This window comes from Cyprinus carpio, chromosome B15 (genome assembly GCF_018340385.1).
Source record: "Cyprinus carpio isolate SPL01 chromosome B15, ASM1834038v1, whole genome shotgun sequence".
NCBI classification, from domain to species: Eukaryota; Metazoa; Chordata; class Actinopteri; order Cypriniformes; family Cyprinidae; genus Cyprinus; species Cyprinus carpio.
In genome coordinates, this window is record NC_056611.1 from 27,414,910 (window position 1) to 27,432,622 (window position 17,713).

The 17,713-nt window shown below is 39.0% G+C and overlaps 1 protein-coding gene across 1 annotated transcript; it reads left to right on the forward strand.

Annotated features, from left to right (window-relative positions):
* The first annotated feature begins 205 nt into the window (after nucleotides 1-205).
* Nucleotides 206-17,615, forward strand: LOC109082335 (nuclear mitotic apparatus protein 1-like). Its single transcript, XM_042740142.1, is given in 24 exon segments — nucleotides 206-288; nucleotides 814-863; nucleotides 1,014-1,099; nucleotides 1,189-1,268; nucleotides 1,679-1,764; nucleotides 2,340-2,408; nucleotides 2,532-2,622; nucleotides 2,716-2,863; nucleotides 3,721-3,857; nucleotides 3,968-4,079; nucleotides 4,157-4,274; nucleotides 4,359-4,499; nucleotides 4,612-4,725; nucleotides 6,258-7,814; nucleotides 7,816-10,692; nucleotides 10,798-11,007; nucleotides 11,114-11,280; nucleotides 11,372-11,651; nucleotides 12,560-12,767; nucleotides 13,576-13,712; nucleotides 13,788-14,123; nucleotides 14,935-15,021; nucleotides 15,254-15,484; nucleotides 17,402-17,615. Coding segments are annotated over 23 exon segments (7,338 nt in total). The 5' UTR covers nucleotides 206-288; nucleotides 814-821; the 3' UTR covers nucleotides 17,426-17,615.
* The last annotated feature ends 98 nt before the right edge of the window (nucleotides 17,616-17,713 follow it).

Here is a 17,713-nt window from a genome sequence, read left to right on the forward strand (position 1 = left end):
AAACGTTATCATTTCAAACCTCTAAAACTATAAGTGGAATATATTACTTTTCAGCGTTTCATAACGACAGCAAAAAGCGTAGACTTTTGAAAAACTTCCTACAGGGGCGTCGCGGAAGAAGCTGCGTTCTCATTGGCTACTTTGATTCGAGTCAGCCAATGAGAACGGAGCTTTGCGTCATCACGTAACGACCAATAGCCGTTCAGATACAGTCAACGCGGTGTGAATTTGAATTTGAAAACGTTTCAGTCGATGTTTCGATGTGCTTCATCTCACCCTGAAATCACGGTAAAAAACATTTAATTCACTATTGTATAATAATTATATTCAGCGTTATATGAGGGCAGCGTTTATGCCTCGATGATATGTAACGTCATTACTTAAAAAAGCGAGAAAGTTAGCGGGCAAAATGTTAACCTACAAAGTAAACAAACAAATCAAAACACGCTAGACTTAACTTGCTGCAGATATTGTTATATTGCGTTTATTTAAACTTGATAACACTTTGGTAAGTTTATATAAAGGCTGTTGATATGCTCCATATTTTACAATATGTATGTGTTAGTGATTTAAATTTGATGTAAAACACATGTGATTATTTTATTACCATTAAAGTATATAAATGTTATATTGTATCCTTAGAAATGTTCACTTTGGCCTGTTATAGTATCTTTTTTTATCTAATAAGTGTAAACATTAAGCACAGTTGTTAGTCTGTGTGAACAGGACTGTGTCACTGAAGATTATACATCGATTTGTTTAATTTCTCCACTTTATTTTCTGTAGTATAATTCCAAATATGTTTTTTTATAGAGTCCACCATGAAGTTTAATATGAAAAAGGCGGGACCGCTCTTGGCATGGGTATGAGTGTCATCCAGTTTTGTTTTGTTTAATGTACTCAGAGATCTGACAAATAAATAGGTTGTTAGTCACGGTTATTTAGTCTGTTGACATGCTGGTTTATAGTCTCAATGTTTCTTCTATAAGATGCTTGACTTGTTCTTTTGACAGATGAACACCGTGTTCCCAGAGAAGCATGTCTGGGAGTTCGTTCCCATGAGAGATGGGATTCTGCTCCTGAAGATCTGCTTCAGACTGTGAGTTGATATTTTGAGACTCTTTATAACCCTTTATAACTAGCACTAACCCGGTTTGCATCTGACGAATGCTTTATCTGCTACTTTAGAAGGGGCACGGAGAACACCGCGGATTTTAAGACTTTATCCCTTTACGAGAAAGTGGAAATCATTTTCAGTGTTTTGCATGGTGAGTTTCAAAATGTTGTCTTTTTATTATTTGAGGCATATGTTCTGCATCTCTGGCTTTGCATCAGCTGTCATATATAATAAAGCTTGATTGGACACTTTATGAAATTAATGAGAAAAGCTTTAGTAGTGACAAATTATGCTCTGTTTACAGTATTTGTTGCATAATGTTGATTAACACAGAATATACTTTATATTTTGTAATATTCTCACCTGTCATGACCATGTCCTTTAACATTTGCATGATATGCAACATACAGCAAGTTTTTTTTTTTACATACATATATATATATGTATATATATATATATATATAAAATGTGTGTGTGTGTTTTTGTATGCTTAAAGTATATAAATGTTCCTATTTTAAAGATAATGTTTCCTTGCTTAAAACTTCTGTCTTGCATGTGCAGATGATTTTCACCTCACCGAAAGACAAAGTTCCCTCATCTTACAGAAGATCAGTGGAGGGATTGACCTGGAGCTTCAGCTCGCTAAGGTATAAATTTGTGCTCTAAATCAGGGGTTTTCAAACTAAATAAATAACAAAAACATAAAATAATGAAAATCATTATAAAATGATGTCAAAGTAAATGCATTAAAATGGATTATAAAATGACTTAAAATTAAGTAGTAATAGGTGAAAATAAGTTATAAAATTACATTAAGCGATACATTAATATTATTATAATAAATTAACAATGCTTTTAAACAATAATTGGGATGGGCGATTGCATGAGTGATCATATTTGGGGTCTGTGGTATCAAAAAGATTGTAAACCCATTGAAAATTATTGTATTTATGCTGCATGTGTGGAAATGTTTTTGCATAACAAAAACGAAATCGTCTCATTACATACTCGCATGTTGTCAAGCTTTAATAACAAAGCCACATTAAAGTGGTTCATATGACTGACTTATTCTCCTGTATTCTAAGTTTTCTGAAGCTTTGTATGAGGAACAGACCACGATTTAAGAGTTCTCTAAATTTTTGTGACTGTGGTCACTTGTACCAAGCTTATTTCTTGGATGAATTATTATTATTCACTTATTTGTGTTAATGTATGTGTGCAGGTGGCGCTTTTGCTTTGTTACTGCGCTTTTAAAAAAGGCATTCTGCTTCCAATGGATACAAATGTAGAGGTGAGTGTTTACTAATGACAGCATTCTGTCACTTACTAGTTGCTTTGTTTTTCTTAGCTCCATATCTTATTGTCACTCTCTAACATAGGTTCTTATTTAACTCTCTTTCTCTGTCTGTGTCAGTCGGAAGTTACATCCATGTTTGGTTTTGTAAAAGATGATGCTGATGGTCTGTCTTTAGAGGAAGGCCTAGATCAGTTTCTAGCCCAAGACTGTAAGTAGTCGCATTGTTTAGTGAATTGGATAGTTAAATTAAATCTATGCTCGTCTGTTAATCATCTATCTCTCACATGCGTGCTCTCTGTAGCTTTTATGAACGTTGTGAACTCTAGCAGCGGAAGCAGCGGCAGCTCGCTGTTATACACCGATGACGAGTCTCCGATCGTAGGCCGGTTTCAACGGCCTCCCAGAGTTCAGTTTCAAGAGCTTTGTACAGTGGCTTCCAGCTCAGACGGGTCAGTGTGTGTGTGTGTGTGTGTGTGTGTGTGTGTGGTTTGTTTTTGTTGCTAAAGGACAAAGCAGCTTCTTGACTAAAACCATCAAAAAGGTTAAACGAGTCACTGCTTTAAAAGTAATTGTTTGGTGACAAGTACAGCAATGCTAATAGAAAATGCATTTGTTTACATTAAAATCAGCATTTTGTTGATTAATATAACTGACTTTTTATATGTTCAAATATAAATGAATATTCTGGGTTTATAATGTTGCTCATAATATCGAATACCACAAAAATGAATTTTTCCACTTTTTCTTTCCTTGTTTTTTAATTCACCCCAAAATTAACAAAGTAAATTAATTAAAATAAATTTGTAAACGTAAAAACTTTTTTATGCGCAAAGTTATATACATTTTACAACTTTTTTTTCAGTGAAAATGCAATGGCGTAAATACTGTAAAAATGATTTAAACATGATTGCAGATCAAATATTATGTTTCTAAGTTTTAACAACAGAATTTATCTAAGAATGTATCTTATTAATCGTTTTCATAAACTTTCTGCTTTTAAATCCTTCAAAATTGGTCCCATTCACTCCCATTATGAATGCCTTGCCATAACCTTGATTTATTTTTCCATTAAATAAAAAAAGCATGTTTTTGTGGTAATCAACATAAACTGCACACATGCACAGATTAAGCACAACTCAATGAAAGAATAGTATTTTAAGCTTGAAATATTCACTTATTTTTGGAATATTTTGCTTTCAGGAAAGACAGAAATGTTGCTTGATGTTGGAAACATGTAGAGTTGCATATGATTGTTTACTGAATGATAAATTCCCAAATAATACCCTTACATTCTTGATCTCTCCAGCTCTCCAATGCAGGATGTTATGAGCACGCCGCATTTCCAGCTGAAGAGACTCCGGAAAGAATTGGCACATGAGGGAGACGTGAGAGACGAGCTGGAGAAAGAACTGGCCGATCAGATCAGCATCATCTCAGAGAAGGGTACAAAAGATCTCCCCATCCATCACCATGTTTCTGGAGTGGAGTGAATGAGACGTAATGTGGTGGTCTGGTATGAACTGGTTGAACTTTTCTCTCTCTTCTGCACACAGAGGGTGTGATTTCGCAGTTACAGCACAGGGTGGAGCGAATGCTGCGGGAACAAGGAGAGCTGGAGAAGGACCATAAAGATGCACTGCTGGAGCTCCAGGAGAAGAACGAGAGGTGAGGTGCACTAAAGCAATAAATTTAGGTTTCTAGTATTTAATTGAAATAAAAAAGTGACTTTTTTTCTTGTGCAGTCTTCTTCACCGAGTGCATGAGGTTCTAAAGCAATGCCAAGACTTAAAAACAGACAACTCCCAAAAAGAGAGAAAGATTGATGAACTGACAGAGGAGAACGGAGCACTTACTGCACAGGTGAGATACTGTTTCCTTGTTTTGAACTCCTGCTTAAAATAATGTTCAGATCAGATCATTTTCACCTGTCTCTGGTCCCATCAGGTGCGAAATGTCCTCGCGCAGCTGGCAAGAGCTGAGGAGGAAGTTGCCAAACTCACGCTGGCTCACGAATCTGCACAGACCGAGTGGAAGAGCAGAAAAGAGTTTCTGGAGAAGGAGCTGAATGAGGCCGTCACGCACAAGGTAGATCATTTCTTACATATTGGAACGCATTTTTACTCTTATCATGTTCTGTATTCTTTGTGCTCTCTGGTATTAATCTGTGTTCTGTTTTCATTTGGTTCTCTTCGTGCAGGAGAGTCTGAGTGAGCAAGTTCAGATACTTCAGGGAAAGATCTCCGTTCTGGAGGATGAACTACAGAGAGCTCAATCTCAAGAGAAAGGAGAGGTTTTGGGGCCCATCATGGAGGTGAGGTGTTCTGTCTATCTGTAAATTTCTTTAAATATATATATATTTTTTTGACAAATTTTTATATTTTTATTTATAGTTATTAGTTTTCTGCACTTTAGTTTGATGTTGCAGAAAGAGTGCATTCACAATGTGACTGTTACTTAAGTTCATTTGCATCACAAAATTTAATGTGTAATATTATGGTTACGTTGTTGCAAATCTGACTTATTAGTAAAGCAAGGAATAATTGACTCCGGGCCGTTGAATTATTAGAAAAATTATGCACACTCCGCTTCGCGTCGTGGCCGCATCACCACCTCGGGTGTGCATTATTTTTCTAATAATTCAACGGCCCGGAGTCAATTATTCCACTTATACAATGGTTACCACACCCCAAGACATCAATCAGATTATATATTTAAAGGGATTCATCTGGTTTTTGTACTTAAATGCTATTGTGAGTAGGATTATTTCTTCCGCATCTCGTCCAATGCCTCTTTTGCTGGTTCCAAAACGTCATTTTAAAGCTGCTAATGGAGGCTTGAGCCGTTGATAGCGTTCTACTGCAGTTATAAATGAAGTTATTAGAAAGAGCGAGAGAGACAGAGACACACAGAGAAAGAGCAAGAAAGAGAGAGCTTGTGTGAATTAGGCTTTCTCTGTGCGTCCCTCAACAGTGTTCTGCAGCAGTGTCTCTAAACAGCGCTACCTTGCTAGTGAGAGATGTCATGTGTATTTACTTTGGGAAAATCGTATGTCAAGTTGTTGGTTTTTTTTAGTCCTGTAATTTCCGTTATTACAGTTTTAATATGCAAAGTGATATGGAACTGTAATGCGGTCAAGAGAGCTGCCTGGAACTACGTTCGCCGTGCGTTTCCCAGAAAATAATTGCACACCTCAGGACGTTCGTCAGCCAATGAGATTCAAGCATTCAATGGCCCCCGTAGTATAAACAATAATAATCACTATACTGGGGCGTTTGGACCCACACAGACCACAGGGTGAGCACCCCCTGCTGGCTTCACTAACACCTCATCCAGCAGCAACCTAGTTTTCCCAGGAGGTCTCCCATCCAGTTACTGATCAGGCTCAACCCTGCTTAGCTTCAGTGGGTAACCAGTCTTGGGCTACAGGGTGATTTGGCTGCTGGCTAAATAAGGTTAACGTGACCTAACATTGCCAATACTTCTACAGCATTTACCAATCGGACTAATTTCTAGTCAATTATTATTTTTTTCTAGTCACTTCATTAACTGTATGTTTTCATTATAATCATTTATTAATCATCGTTAAGATGCACATTTTTCACATTGTCTGCAATATCAAACAAAATTTGTTATTAAACATTTTCATCAGTAATTAGCTCTGCCTTTAAAATACAAGACGGTAGCACAGAGTCTGTAGTTCACATCATGTTCTAGCAGTACCCATACATGGATTCACTGTGAAATGAGAAATATTATACGATACAACAGTTTAATTCTGAGCTGAAAACATCTTACTGGAGTTGTCTAGTTTTGACTAACATTTATCTCTTTTGATTTTCTCAGTGGGAGAAGCTTAAACAGGAGTTGGCAGATCTGACTCTTAAACTCGCTCAGCTTCAGGATACTATTTCCTGTCTTGAGAAGGAGAAGGCAGAAGTTGAGGCTTTGCTGGCTGAGGAGAGAGGCTCTTTTGAAAAGGAAACCAAAAGACTCCAAATGGTGGTGTTCGATCTAGAACAGTCCATCAATAGCATCCGTTTGGAGAGAGAAACACTGCAGGAGGCTTTACGGACACAGAAGGAAATGCTCACCATACAGATATCAGCTCTGGAAAGTGACGTTTCTCGCCTGCAACAGGTGGAAGTACAGTTGACAGCAGAGATCAAAATCTCTGCAGACCTTCGCCAACAGAGAGAGGAGCTGGAGGGGAAGGTAGCCTCTTTAGATAAGATGGTTCATGCGTTGCATGCTGAGATCCAGGGTCTGGAAGTGCAAAGAGCATCACAGCAGGATGCTCTAAACGCCCTTATTGTTGACTTACAAAGTGCCAGAGCCACAGTTCAAGATTATGAGAAGAAGCTGGAAGAGCAACAGAAAGTGGTGCAAGAAAATGAATCCCTGAAAAAGAAGGCATGCACATTGCAGCAAGGTCTTGATGAGCATCTGCAATCCATTGGAGACCTCCAGGAGCAAATAAATATTCTCAGACAGGAGAAAACAGAGGAGGAGAACAAGGTTAGTCAGGCTTTGACCAAAATCAAGAGCCTCCAAACACAGATTCTGGATCTGTCCCAACAGATTTCCCTAAAAGATGAAGAAATCAGAAATCTGAAGAGTGAGTATGACAATGTAGGTCACGAGCTGAAGCTTGTTAAGGAACAAAATATTGAAATAAATGAAATGATCAAATCAAATCGCAAAGAGCATGAGGACACTGTTAAGAAACTTCAGCAAGAGCTTGACTCTGCTTCTTCAATTGCTTCAGAAAAGCAAGAAGAAATGCTGGTTTTGTCAGTGGAGGTAACAACTCTTAAAGAGCAGATCTGCCGTTACAGTGAAAATGAAGTGCAGAAACAGAAAGAATTGTCTGTTTTAGAGGGACAACACAATGTGTTGAAGGAAAACATGACTTCTATTCAGAACCAGTTGGCTGAGGTGACAGCTACAGCTTCACAGAAGGAATCTGAGCTCCACTTGCTTCAACAGGAGCTTCGTCATCAAGAAACCCTGAGAGAAAAAGCTCAGGAGCTTGAGAAAGCCAGACGTGAGGAGCTTGAGAGGACTGTGAGTGAGCTTCAGGCCACAATCCTGGAGGTAACCTCTCTTGCCTCAGAGAGAGAAGCTTGTCTGAGTTCTCTTCAAGATGAGATGAAGGATCAACAATTAAGAGCCAAACAGTGTGAAGATGATCTACGCAATGAGCTGATGGAGAAGATTGGAAATCTGCAGGAACTACTAAATACTGCCAATCATGATGCTGCGGACAAAGACCATCTTCTGCAGTCTTTAAATCAGAAGCTGAAGCAGGTGGAATTGCTCTGCCAACAAAAAGAGAAAGATGTTGATGAGGTTGATTAATGAGATGAAGAAATGGAAGGGAGGATTGTTGAGGAGGATTATTGAGCTGGATGAGTGACTGGATAATTTAGAAATGATGAGAAATGAAAGAGACCATCTGTCCACTCAGGTATCATCTCTCCAAGAAGAAATCTGCCGTTCCCAACAAGAAATGTCTGTGTTACAGGCTGATTACAATGTTTTGAAGGAAAACCTGTCTGCTCTTCAGAACCAGTTGGTGGAGGTGACAAATACAGCTTCCCAAAAGGAATCTGAACTCCTCTTGCTTCAACAGGAGCTTTCCCATCAAGCGACCTTAAGAGAAAAAGCTCTGGAGCTTGAGGCAGTCAAGCGTGAAGAGTTTGAGAAAAAGGTGAGTGAGCTTCAGGCCAAAATTGTAGAGGTCTCCACTCTTGCCTCTCAGAGAGAGGCTCAAGTAATTTCCCTTCAAAATGAGATGAAGGATCAACAATCGCGTGCCAAAGAGTCTGAAGATGATCTTCGCAGAGAATTGGAGCAGAAGGTTGGCACACTACAAGGAGAACTGGATACAGTCAATCGTTGTGCTGTGGATAAAGACAAACTGCTGGGCTCTTTGGATCAAAAGCTCAAAGAGATGGAAGGGCTTTTCCTTCAAAAAGAGAAAGACGTCCTTGAAATGCATCAGGCAAAGGAGGAACTGGAGAAGAGGATTGTTGAGCTACATGTTGAGACGCAACAGCTTTCTGAGTGCCAGCAGAATTTGGAAAAATTAAGCAAGGAAAGAGACCACTTGTCAACGGAAGTAACTTCTCTTAAAGAGGAAATTCATGGCTACCAGGACACTGAAGTGCAGAAGGAACAGGTGATATCCGTTTTAGAGGTTGAACGCAACATGTTAAAGGAGAACATGGCTGTCCTTGAGAAAAAGTTGGTGGAGGAAACAACTGCAGCTTCACAGAAACATTCTGAACTTGTCTTGCTTCAAGACAAACTTCACCAGCAAGAGAGCCTTAGAGAAAAGGCTCGGGAGCTTGAGACTGCCAAGCGTGAGGAACTTGAGATAACGGTTAATGAACTTCAAGCTAAAATCCTAGAGGTCTCCACCCTAGCCTCTGAGAGGGAGGCTTGTGTTAATTCTCTAAAAGAGCAGCTGACAGATCAGTTGAAGACTAAACAATCTGAAGATGATCTCCGCAAAGTGCTACAAGAGAAGGTTGAATCCCTTCAAGGACAACTGGAAACTGCCAGTCGAGACGTCTCAGACAAAGACCAACTTCTGGAGACTTTAGATCAGAAGCTGAAGCAAATGGATCTGCTGTGCCAGCAAAAGGAGAAAGATGTCCATCAGGTAAAGGAGGACTTGGAGAAGAAGATTGGCGAGCTTGTTGTTGAGAAACAACAGCTGGTAGAGTGCCAGCAGAATTTGGAAACGGTGAGAAAGGAAAGAGACAGCCTGTCAACTGAAGTAACCTCACTCAAAGATGAAATCCGACATTTCCAGGAAAATGAAGTGCAGAAGCAACAGGAGATTTCTGTTTTAGAGGTTGAACGCAACACATTAAAGGAGAACCTGGCTACTTTCGAGACACAAGTGGCGGAGGTGACAACTACAGCTTCTCAGAAGGAGTCTGAGCTTCTGTTGCTTCAAAAGGAAGTTTGCGATCAAGAGAACTTTAAAGAAAAGGCTCAGGAGCTTGAGAAGGATGTAAGAGAACTTCAAGCTAAAATACTACAAGCCTCCAATCTTGACTCTGAGAGGGAAGCTCAAATAAGTTCTCTTAAAGATGAAATAAATGATCGGCAGTTAAGGGCCAAACAGTCTGAAGATGATCTCCGCAGAGTGCTTGAAGAAAAGATTACAACCCTACAGAGACAACTAGAAACTACCAGTTGTGACGTCTCAGACAAAGACCATCTTTTGCAGTCCTTGGATCAGAAGCTGAAACAGGTGGAACTGCTTTGCCAACAAAAGGAGAAAGATGTCCTTGAGATCCAGCACTCAAAGGAAGACCTGGAGAAGAAGATTGGTGAGCTTCTTGTTGAGAAACAACAAAAGCTGGAGGAGTACCAGCAGAATTTGGAAAATGTGAGAAAGGAAAGAGACAACCTATCAACACAAGTAACCTCACTCAAAGATGAAATCCGAAGTTACCAAGAAAGTGAAGTGCAGAAGCAACAGGTGATTTCTGTTTTAGAGGTTGAACACAACACATTGAAGGACAACCTGGTTGCTCTTAAGATGCAAGTGGCGGAGTTGACAACCACAGCTTCTCAGAAGGAATCTGAAGTTCAATTGCTTAAAAAGGAGGTTTGTGAGCAAGAGAACGTTAAAGAAAGGGCTCGGGAGCTTGAGAAGGATGTAAGTGCACTTCAGGCTAAAATACTAGAGATTTCCACTCTTGCCTCTGAAAGGGAAGCTCAAATAAGTTGTCTTAAAGATGAAATAAATGATCAGCAGTTAAGGGCTAAACAGTCTGAAGATGATCTCCGCAGAGTGCTGGAAAAGAAGATTGAAACCCTTCAGGGACAATTGGAAACTGGCAGTCGTGACGTCTCAGACAAAGACCAACTTCTTCAGACGTTGGATCAGAAGCTGAGGAAGATGGAACTGCTGTGCCAACAAAAGGAGAAAGATGTGATTGAGATCCAACACTCAAAGGAAGATCTGGAGAAGAGGATTGTTGAGCTTGATGCTGACAAACGTCAACTTGATGGGTTCCAGCAGAATATGGAGATGCTGAGGAAAGAAAGGGATCACCTGAGTTCTCTCAACCAGTCTGTCCAGAGGGAGTGTGACGCCTCCCAGAAGATTCGAGCTGAGCTGGAGTTGAAGGTAGAGGAGCAAAATGGCTCCATCCTTGCTCTTAAAAAGGTTTCCCAAAAGTGGGAGGAACAGAATCAGGAACTCCTGGAGCAGCTGAAGACAAAGTCGGAAGCAGTAGAGCACTACAAAGCACAGGTCTGTTTTGAATTAGATCTTTCTGTGTTTCTTTCATGAGTATTTGTTTCTGAGAATTTGTTTTGGACAACCTCCGGTTTGACATCACTTGCTGCCCTTCTTCAGGTGGAGAAGGCCAAGAATCACTACAACAGTAAAAAGCAACTGCTGGTGGAGGCTCAGGAGCTGAATAAAACTCTTGAGCACTCGTTGGAGGCCAGCAAGAAGGAAGTCAAAGCTCTAGAGATGGAACTGAAACTGACTCGCATGGAACTAGACCAGGCGAGCAACAAGGAGAAGAACCTTGCGACCAAAGTGAAAAGCTTGGAAGCACAAGTTAGTTTATCGTTTAATATTTAAACAATGTGGAAATGAGACCGAATCAAGCTTTGAATTTTGAGTTTCCCGTCCAGTTTCATGTCTAATTGTGTGCTTGTCATAGGTGGACTTTGCTGACAGGCAACTGCGAGAGCAAAAGATGATGATGACCAATGACAAAGAGAACATGAGACACAGAGATAGTCTGTACAACAGAGTCCAAGAGAAACCGCAGGACACCAGTACAGACAGCTTGGAGTTTGACCTGAACGATTCGCTCAATGCTAACAGGTAATGCATTGAACCCAATCATAAAAGCTTCTCGCATTGTATTCCAGGTAAATCATACAGTGTCATTGTACATTTTTTCTCAATTTGGCAGTCGTTCGTCAATACTGGGTGAATCCAGCACTCCACTGGTACGTAGTTCTGAGCGTTTGGCCGCTAAACGTCGTGCCTTGGGTGCTGAATCCCTGGAGACTCTCTACTTCACGCCTATGAGTCAACAAGGCAACAAGCGTAAAGGGGACCACAAAGATGCCTTTGAGCACAAACTAGAGTCCAGCATCACTTCCATTGGCGATCTTGTGGTTGACTCTGCAAAGAAGCTCACTGCTTCGGCTCGCAGGCATCGTACTACGCAGGCTATCAACATGGCTAAGGTAGGAAATGCACTGCCTCCTACTTGCCTTCTGCACTTTATTGTGTTAAAAAAAGTTATTTGTAAAGTAAGTCCCACCTTCCAAATTAGAGGCAATCGGTAAAATCACTGTCAGGTCTTCACATGAAACTTTGGCTGGACCAACCTGGAATATATGCTATTTTAAGCTATTTGAGCATAAGGAACAACATTTATGAGACCGTTCCTGTCAGGTGCTATTGCCGATAAGACAAAAAATATTTTTTCTTTTAAATGTGAGTTTGGCATGCATTTTATGAAATTATGCTCTTTCCACATTGAAGTAGATTGAAGTTGTATTTGCACGACTGAATATAGCTTCCCAAAGGGGTCCGGTAAATAAACTGTACAGATGTAATGACGCATCCCAAGCCAGTTGAAAATTAATAAAAATGTGACGATTCAAGTCAGTTGATATGTTAGATGAATCGCGATATAGTTGGGGGGTTGGGGTTTATATGAATGTCTGTCTGAGGGGAACTGACTGACCTCAGAAAAGTTTATGTGGTGTTTTCTTTTATTCTTGCCTCTGTATAATGCATATTAAAGTAGTTTTGAGTGCCACCTGCAGTCAGACAGTGAAACTGCGCTTTCATTCAGGTTTCAAAAATATACAGTTGAAACTTGCAAAGGTATGTGCAGCATTTTATCTGAGAAATAATAAAGACCTTTTTATTTATAATTTGCTGTAAAACTGTAAAAAAATCATATCAATTGTGAGTTGAGTGAATCGGTACATCCCTAATAAACTGATTTGTCTTAAAATGCTCTTTAACTACTAGCACTACTACTGTTTGTGGCTCCTAGATCAGGTCTCCTTTTTTTTTTTCTCTAGTACTGTGTAGCAAAAGTTCTAAAGCGTTTTTTGTTCTTTTATTCGTGCTTGTTTAGAAAACATCAGGCAGTGCTGAAGGCGATGAGTCGTTTTATAGTCTGCACTCTGCCCGATCTCAGCCCAACTTGGCAGTTCAGCATTCACGGCCGTTCTCCATGGACCTCTCGGAGGAAACTGCTGCAGCAACTTTATCAAAAGCAGACACCCTTCAGCGTCTACCTGGATATCGCAAAAGCACCGTGCACAATGTTGGTTTACCAGGAGGTGAAATTAGACTTCATTGCTTATGCAAAGATGCAAACACCTCACCTTTAGGTGACAACTCACTTTTCTGAGATCCAGATAGGTCACCTATGAGATTTGCTTAGATCCAATGAGAAAGTGTTTTATGGGGGAAGGTGTGGAGGGGGGTCTTACAAAGGTAAATAAAAAAACTGGGGCCACTTGCAGATTTGTCATAACTTTTTATATTCAGTTAAGGTAAACTGATCTTATTTGTATTGGAAAAGTAAGACCGATAACCACTTGGCAACTGCTAGTAAGTTTTGTATAGTATTTTGTTTTGTACTCTTTTACAAAAATTGCTCACCCTGATGTCGTTCCAAACTCATAAGACCTCCGTTCATCTTCAGAACACAAATTAAGATATTTTTGATGTATCCCGTAAGCTCTCTGACCCTCCCATAGACAGCAAGTGTCCTTAAACGATCAAGATCCAGAAACATAATCAGGGTTCAACCGTAAGTATATGAAGCTACGAGAATACTTTGTGTGCGAAAGAAAAAAAAAAAGTATGACTTTATTCAACAATTCGTCTCCTAAATATAGAGCTAAATTGTTGAATAAAGTTGTTTGTTTTTTTTTTTTGTTTTTTTCGCACAAAAAGTATTCTTGTAGCTTTGTATACTTACCATTGAACCCTGATTATGTTTCTGGATCTTGATCGTGCAAGGACACTATGCTGTCTTGTGTTCCTAAGATGAACGGAGGTCTTACGGGTTTGGAACAACATGAGGGTGAGTAATTAAAAACTATCCCTTTAATATAATAACTTATTATGTTTGTTGTGTAGCCACCAGTACGTTCTGTATTGGAGCAGAGAATGAACCTGAACATGCTCCAGACGACTGGATGCGCATCGCAGAACTGCAGTCGCGAAACAAAGCCTGTCTGCCTCACCTGAAGAGCAGCTACCCGCTGGAGTCCAGGGTAAGCTTGGAATAGTTTGCTTTTGCTGCATTGTTTGTAGAAGACCAGAGTCAAACTATCGTTCTGCCCCGACAGCCCAGTCTGGGACCCTCATTCACTATAACGGACGAGGACCTGCGAATGGGTGACCCAGGTGAGACGATCCGACGTGCATCCATGATGCCGGGTCAGATCCAGGAGTCCCTGAACAATCGCCGCTTCTCCCTTGCGCCAAGTTCGAGCCAGAGCTCTGCCAACTCCCAGCCCCAGCGCGCCACCATGTTGCCGGGTCAGATCCGGTCCAGCACCGCTGCTCACCGGGCCGCTCAACTCACAAAAACAAGCTCAAACCTGCGTGCTTCAGAAAATAAACGCAGCCCGCTGGCTCCCAAACGCCCCGGCTCTCAACTGCAAGACCCAGACACACCTGAGGTATGAGAAAACAAAAACCCCTGTTTAGACTAAATTAATGTTTATTTAAGGAAATATGAAGGGGCAAGTATTGATCCCAGTTGATTGGTTCTTCACGACAACCTTTAAAATAAAACGAAGGAAATGTGACACAAATATGATTATTGTACAATAGATTTTAATTCTAATATGATTAATACTCATAGTAATCTCCTAAAATTGTTCTTCGATGACACTTGTTTGCAAACAAACAAAACTAAACCAAAAGAATTGTTGTTAATTTTTAAATTATAAATTGTTAAATTTTTATTTGACCGAATTTTGAAAGATTAATCAAATTGTGAATGTCTGATGAACACAATTTTTTATGATAAATGATTATTAAATTATAAATCCAGAAAAATTTTAATGGACAACACTGAATTTATGGAAAAATAAAACATTTCATAGGGCCCTGTTATCATAAAAGATTAAAAAAATAATAATAATTCAGTGAATTAAATTATTTAGACATGCTTTCTGTTTATTAAATTTTAATTAAACCATTAAAAATAAAACCATTAAAAACCATTAAAAATAAAACCATTAAAACAAGTTTTAAATGGAAAAAAAATCACAGAATTTGGGAGAAATAAAAAGGTATTTGGGAACATACTGAACAATTAAAACTAAATCAGAAAAATTTAAATAGACCAAAAAAAAAGAGAGAGAGAATTTGGGAAAAAATAATTGCGAAAAAAAATGTATAGGACCAGAATTTAAACCAAACTAATAAACTGTAAATGTATGTAAAATGTAAAAGTGTTGTTCACAAGTAATGGTGTTTTCACAGATGAAGAAGCTGACAAGTTGCTTCCCGCGACCAATGACACCTAAAGGCATGTTCGGCAGCAGTCAAAACAGACCTCCAAAGTCGCCGGTAAGATACTTTTATTAGACGTCTGTGGTTGTTACTACCCTAGACTTTAAATAGGAGTAAATTTGCTTACTTACATTACATTTACATTTATGCATTTAGCAGACGCTTTTATCCAAAGCCACTTACGTGTTCCCTGGGAATCAAACCCACAACATTTGCACCCCTAGTTGTTGTTGTTAAAGAGTGCATTTCATAGAGTAACAATCGTTTTCTCTCACTCTTTCATCTGTAGGCCGATCGAAGGCAATCTGTGATGTTCACTGTTGTAAATACTCCAAAGAACAGCGGTCGTGGTGACAGCAGGCTGCAGCGCGGCCTCAACAAGCTGCGTAACAGCGCCCGCAAATCTCCCGCCGCGGCCAGTCGTGCCCTGCGTTCAACGGCGGCCGGCAGGTCTCCTCTGGACTCGACTCTGAGAAAGTCTCCCCGAAACAAATCCCCCAAATCCTCCAATGCCAAAAAGGTAAATAAACACTTCTGTGCAAGAAAACGCTCTCTGTAGTCATTCACCAAAACCATGTGGCTTTACTTATTAAATGATATGCAGTCCCAGATGGTAGAACATGCCATGATAAATATAGCCCAATGCTTTTAAAGTATGTTTTATTTATTTAAATTCCAATATTTGTGGTTAGAAATCACAGGTGTATTAAAAGCATTTGCTGTGTGTGTTTAGGATACACAGTGAGTCGCTCTGCTGATCTATGCCTAAGTATTTAACTGTATGTATCTGCTGTTATGTGTGGCAGTAATACTTAACACTGCTGGTGTCTTTCCACGGTGTGGGATTATTTCACTCTCCCTCTGGTGTTAAAGGAACAGTTCACCCAAACGTGAAAATTCGCTGAAGATTTACTCATTCCCATGCCTTCCAAGATGTAGATGAGTTTGTTTCTTCATCAGATTTGGAGGAATGTAGCATTGCATCAGTGTCTCAACTATGGATGCTCTGCAGTGAATGGGTGCCGTCAGAATGAGAGTCCAAACAGCTGATAATAACATCACAATAATCCACAAGTAATCCACACCACTCCAGTCCAGCAGTTAACGTCTGGATAAGACAAAAGCTGTGTTTGTAAAAAAAAAAAACAATCCATCATTAAGATGTTTTAACTTTAAATGGTCACTTCTGGACAACATATCCATAATCCATAATAATGCTTCCTCCAGTGGAAAAAGTCCATCACCTGTTGTCCTCACATTAAAATTGACCAAAATATTTATTTAGAAATGTTTTGGACCACTTTTATTTGAAATCAGTAATTGATCTGTGCACATTTCTCTCCAGAGTCAGACTAGATGACTTTTTCATTCGAGAGAACAATGTTATAGATAAACGAAATAACCAGAAAAAAAGTTTAAAGTAAAAAAACATCTTGATGATGGAGTTGTTTCTTACAAACACGCAGCTTTTATCTTCTCAAGACATTAACTGATGGACTGGAGTGCTGTGGATTATTGTGATGTTTTTATCAGTTGTTTGGACTCTCATTCTGACGGCACCCATTCACTCCAGAGCATCCATTGCTGAGACAGTGATGCAATGCTACATTTCTCCAAATCTGATGAAGAAACAAACTCCTCTACATCTTGGACGGCCTGAAAGGGAGTACATTTCCAGCAAATATTTGGGTGAACTATTCAGTTCACTAAAATGAACTGTGGCTTTGTGAGTCTGGTGGCCAGTATGACGTAATTTTATTTCATGAAATTCTGCTAAAAGGTCATTTTTATGGTAATCTTTGGATAGTACATTCAATGCAAAACATTATCAATTAAATGTACTTATTTTTTTTCGACTGAAGCAAATAGTTTCACAAAAGTCCGGCATCAGCCTTTTAATGCTTAGTCTTTTGTTTTTAAGCATTTGTTATTATATTATAAATATTAGATCAGTTACAACCAAATTAACAACATTTGAAGTTGTTGCACGGATGCACATCAATTAATTTCTATAGTTAATTGCTCAGCAAATGTAAACATCTAAACTCACCTTTTGCAGTGTGTCTATACTTGAGTTTCTCCATGTGTTTGTTTGCTCAGGGGTTTTTTGTGTGTGTGTGTGTTTACATCTTTTTTTTTTGCATGTGATTAACATAGTGGTCCATTAATATACATGCAAATAAAGGCTATGTAGAACAATATACATGATCTAGAAAAAAATCACAGTTCAGTTCTGTATAGTTCGCTGGTGGTCTCACTGCATTTCTGATCATTTGGTGTAAGTGTCTCACTTTCAAAATGTGATTTTTTTTTTTTTTTTTTTTTTTTTTTTTTTTTTTTTTTTTTTTTTTGCAATTTTAAGTTTTCTAACTTTGATTCTCATATGTATTTTAATGCATTGAATAATCTCCTGACTCCTCTTTCTTTCTCTCCTCAGATGAAGATCAGGATTAAGGTGTAAATTTGAGGATTTTTAACTCCAAAACCATCTGTGTCCTTTTCTTTTCTTTATTTGTTTTTCTTTTCTCTTTTCAAATAAATTATTGTTTTATTATGGGATGCAGTGGTCTTAATTACTGTCCTGTTTATGTAACTGGCTGTATAATATTTAAGTGTATTCCTTGTTCTGTAATAAAGTCTTTTATATCAAATCTTTGACCGTTTTTTCAGCTGTTGCTAAATAAAGCAGTTTATTGAGGTTTCTATCGAAAGTTAATATACATTAAGAGTGTTTGCAAAGTTTGGAAAC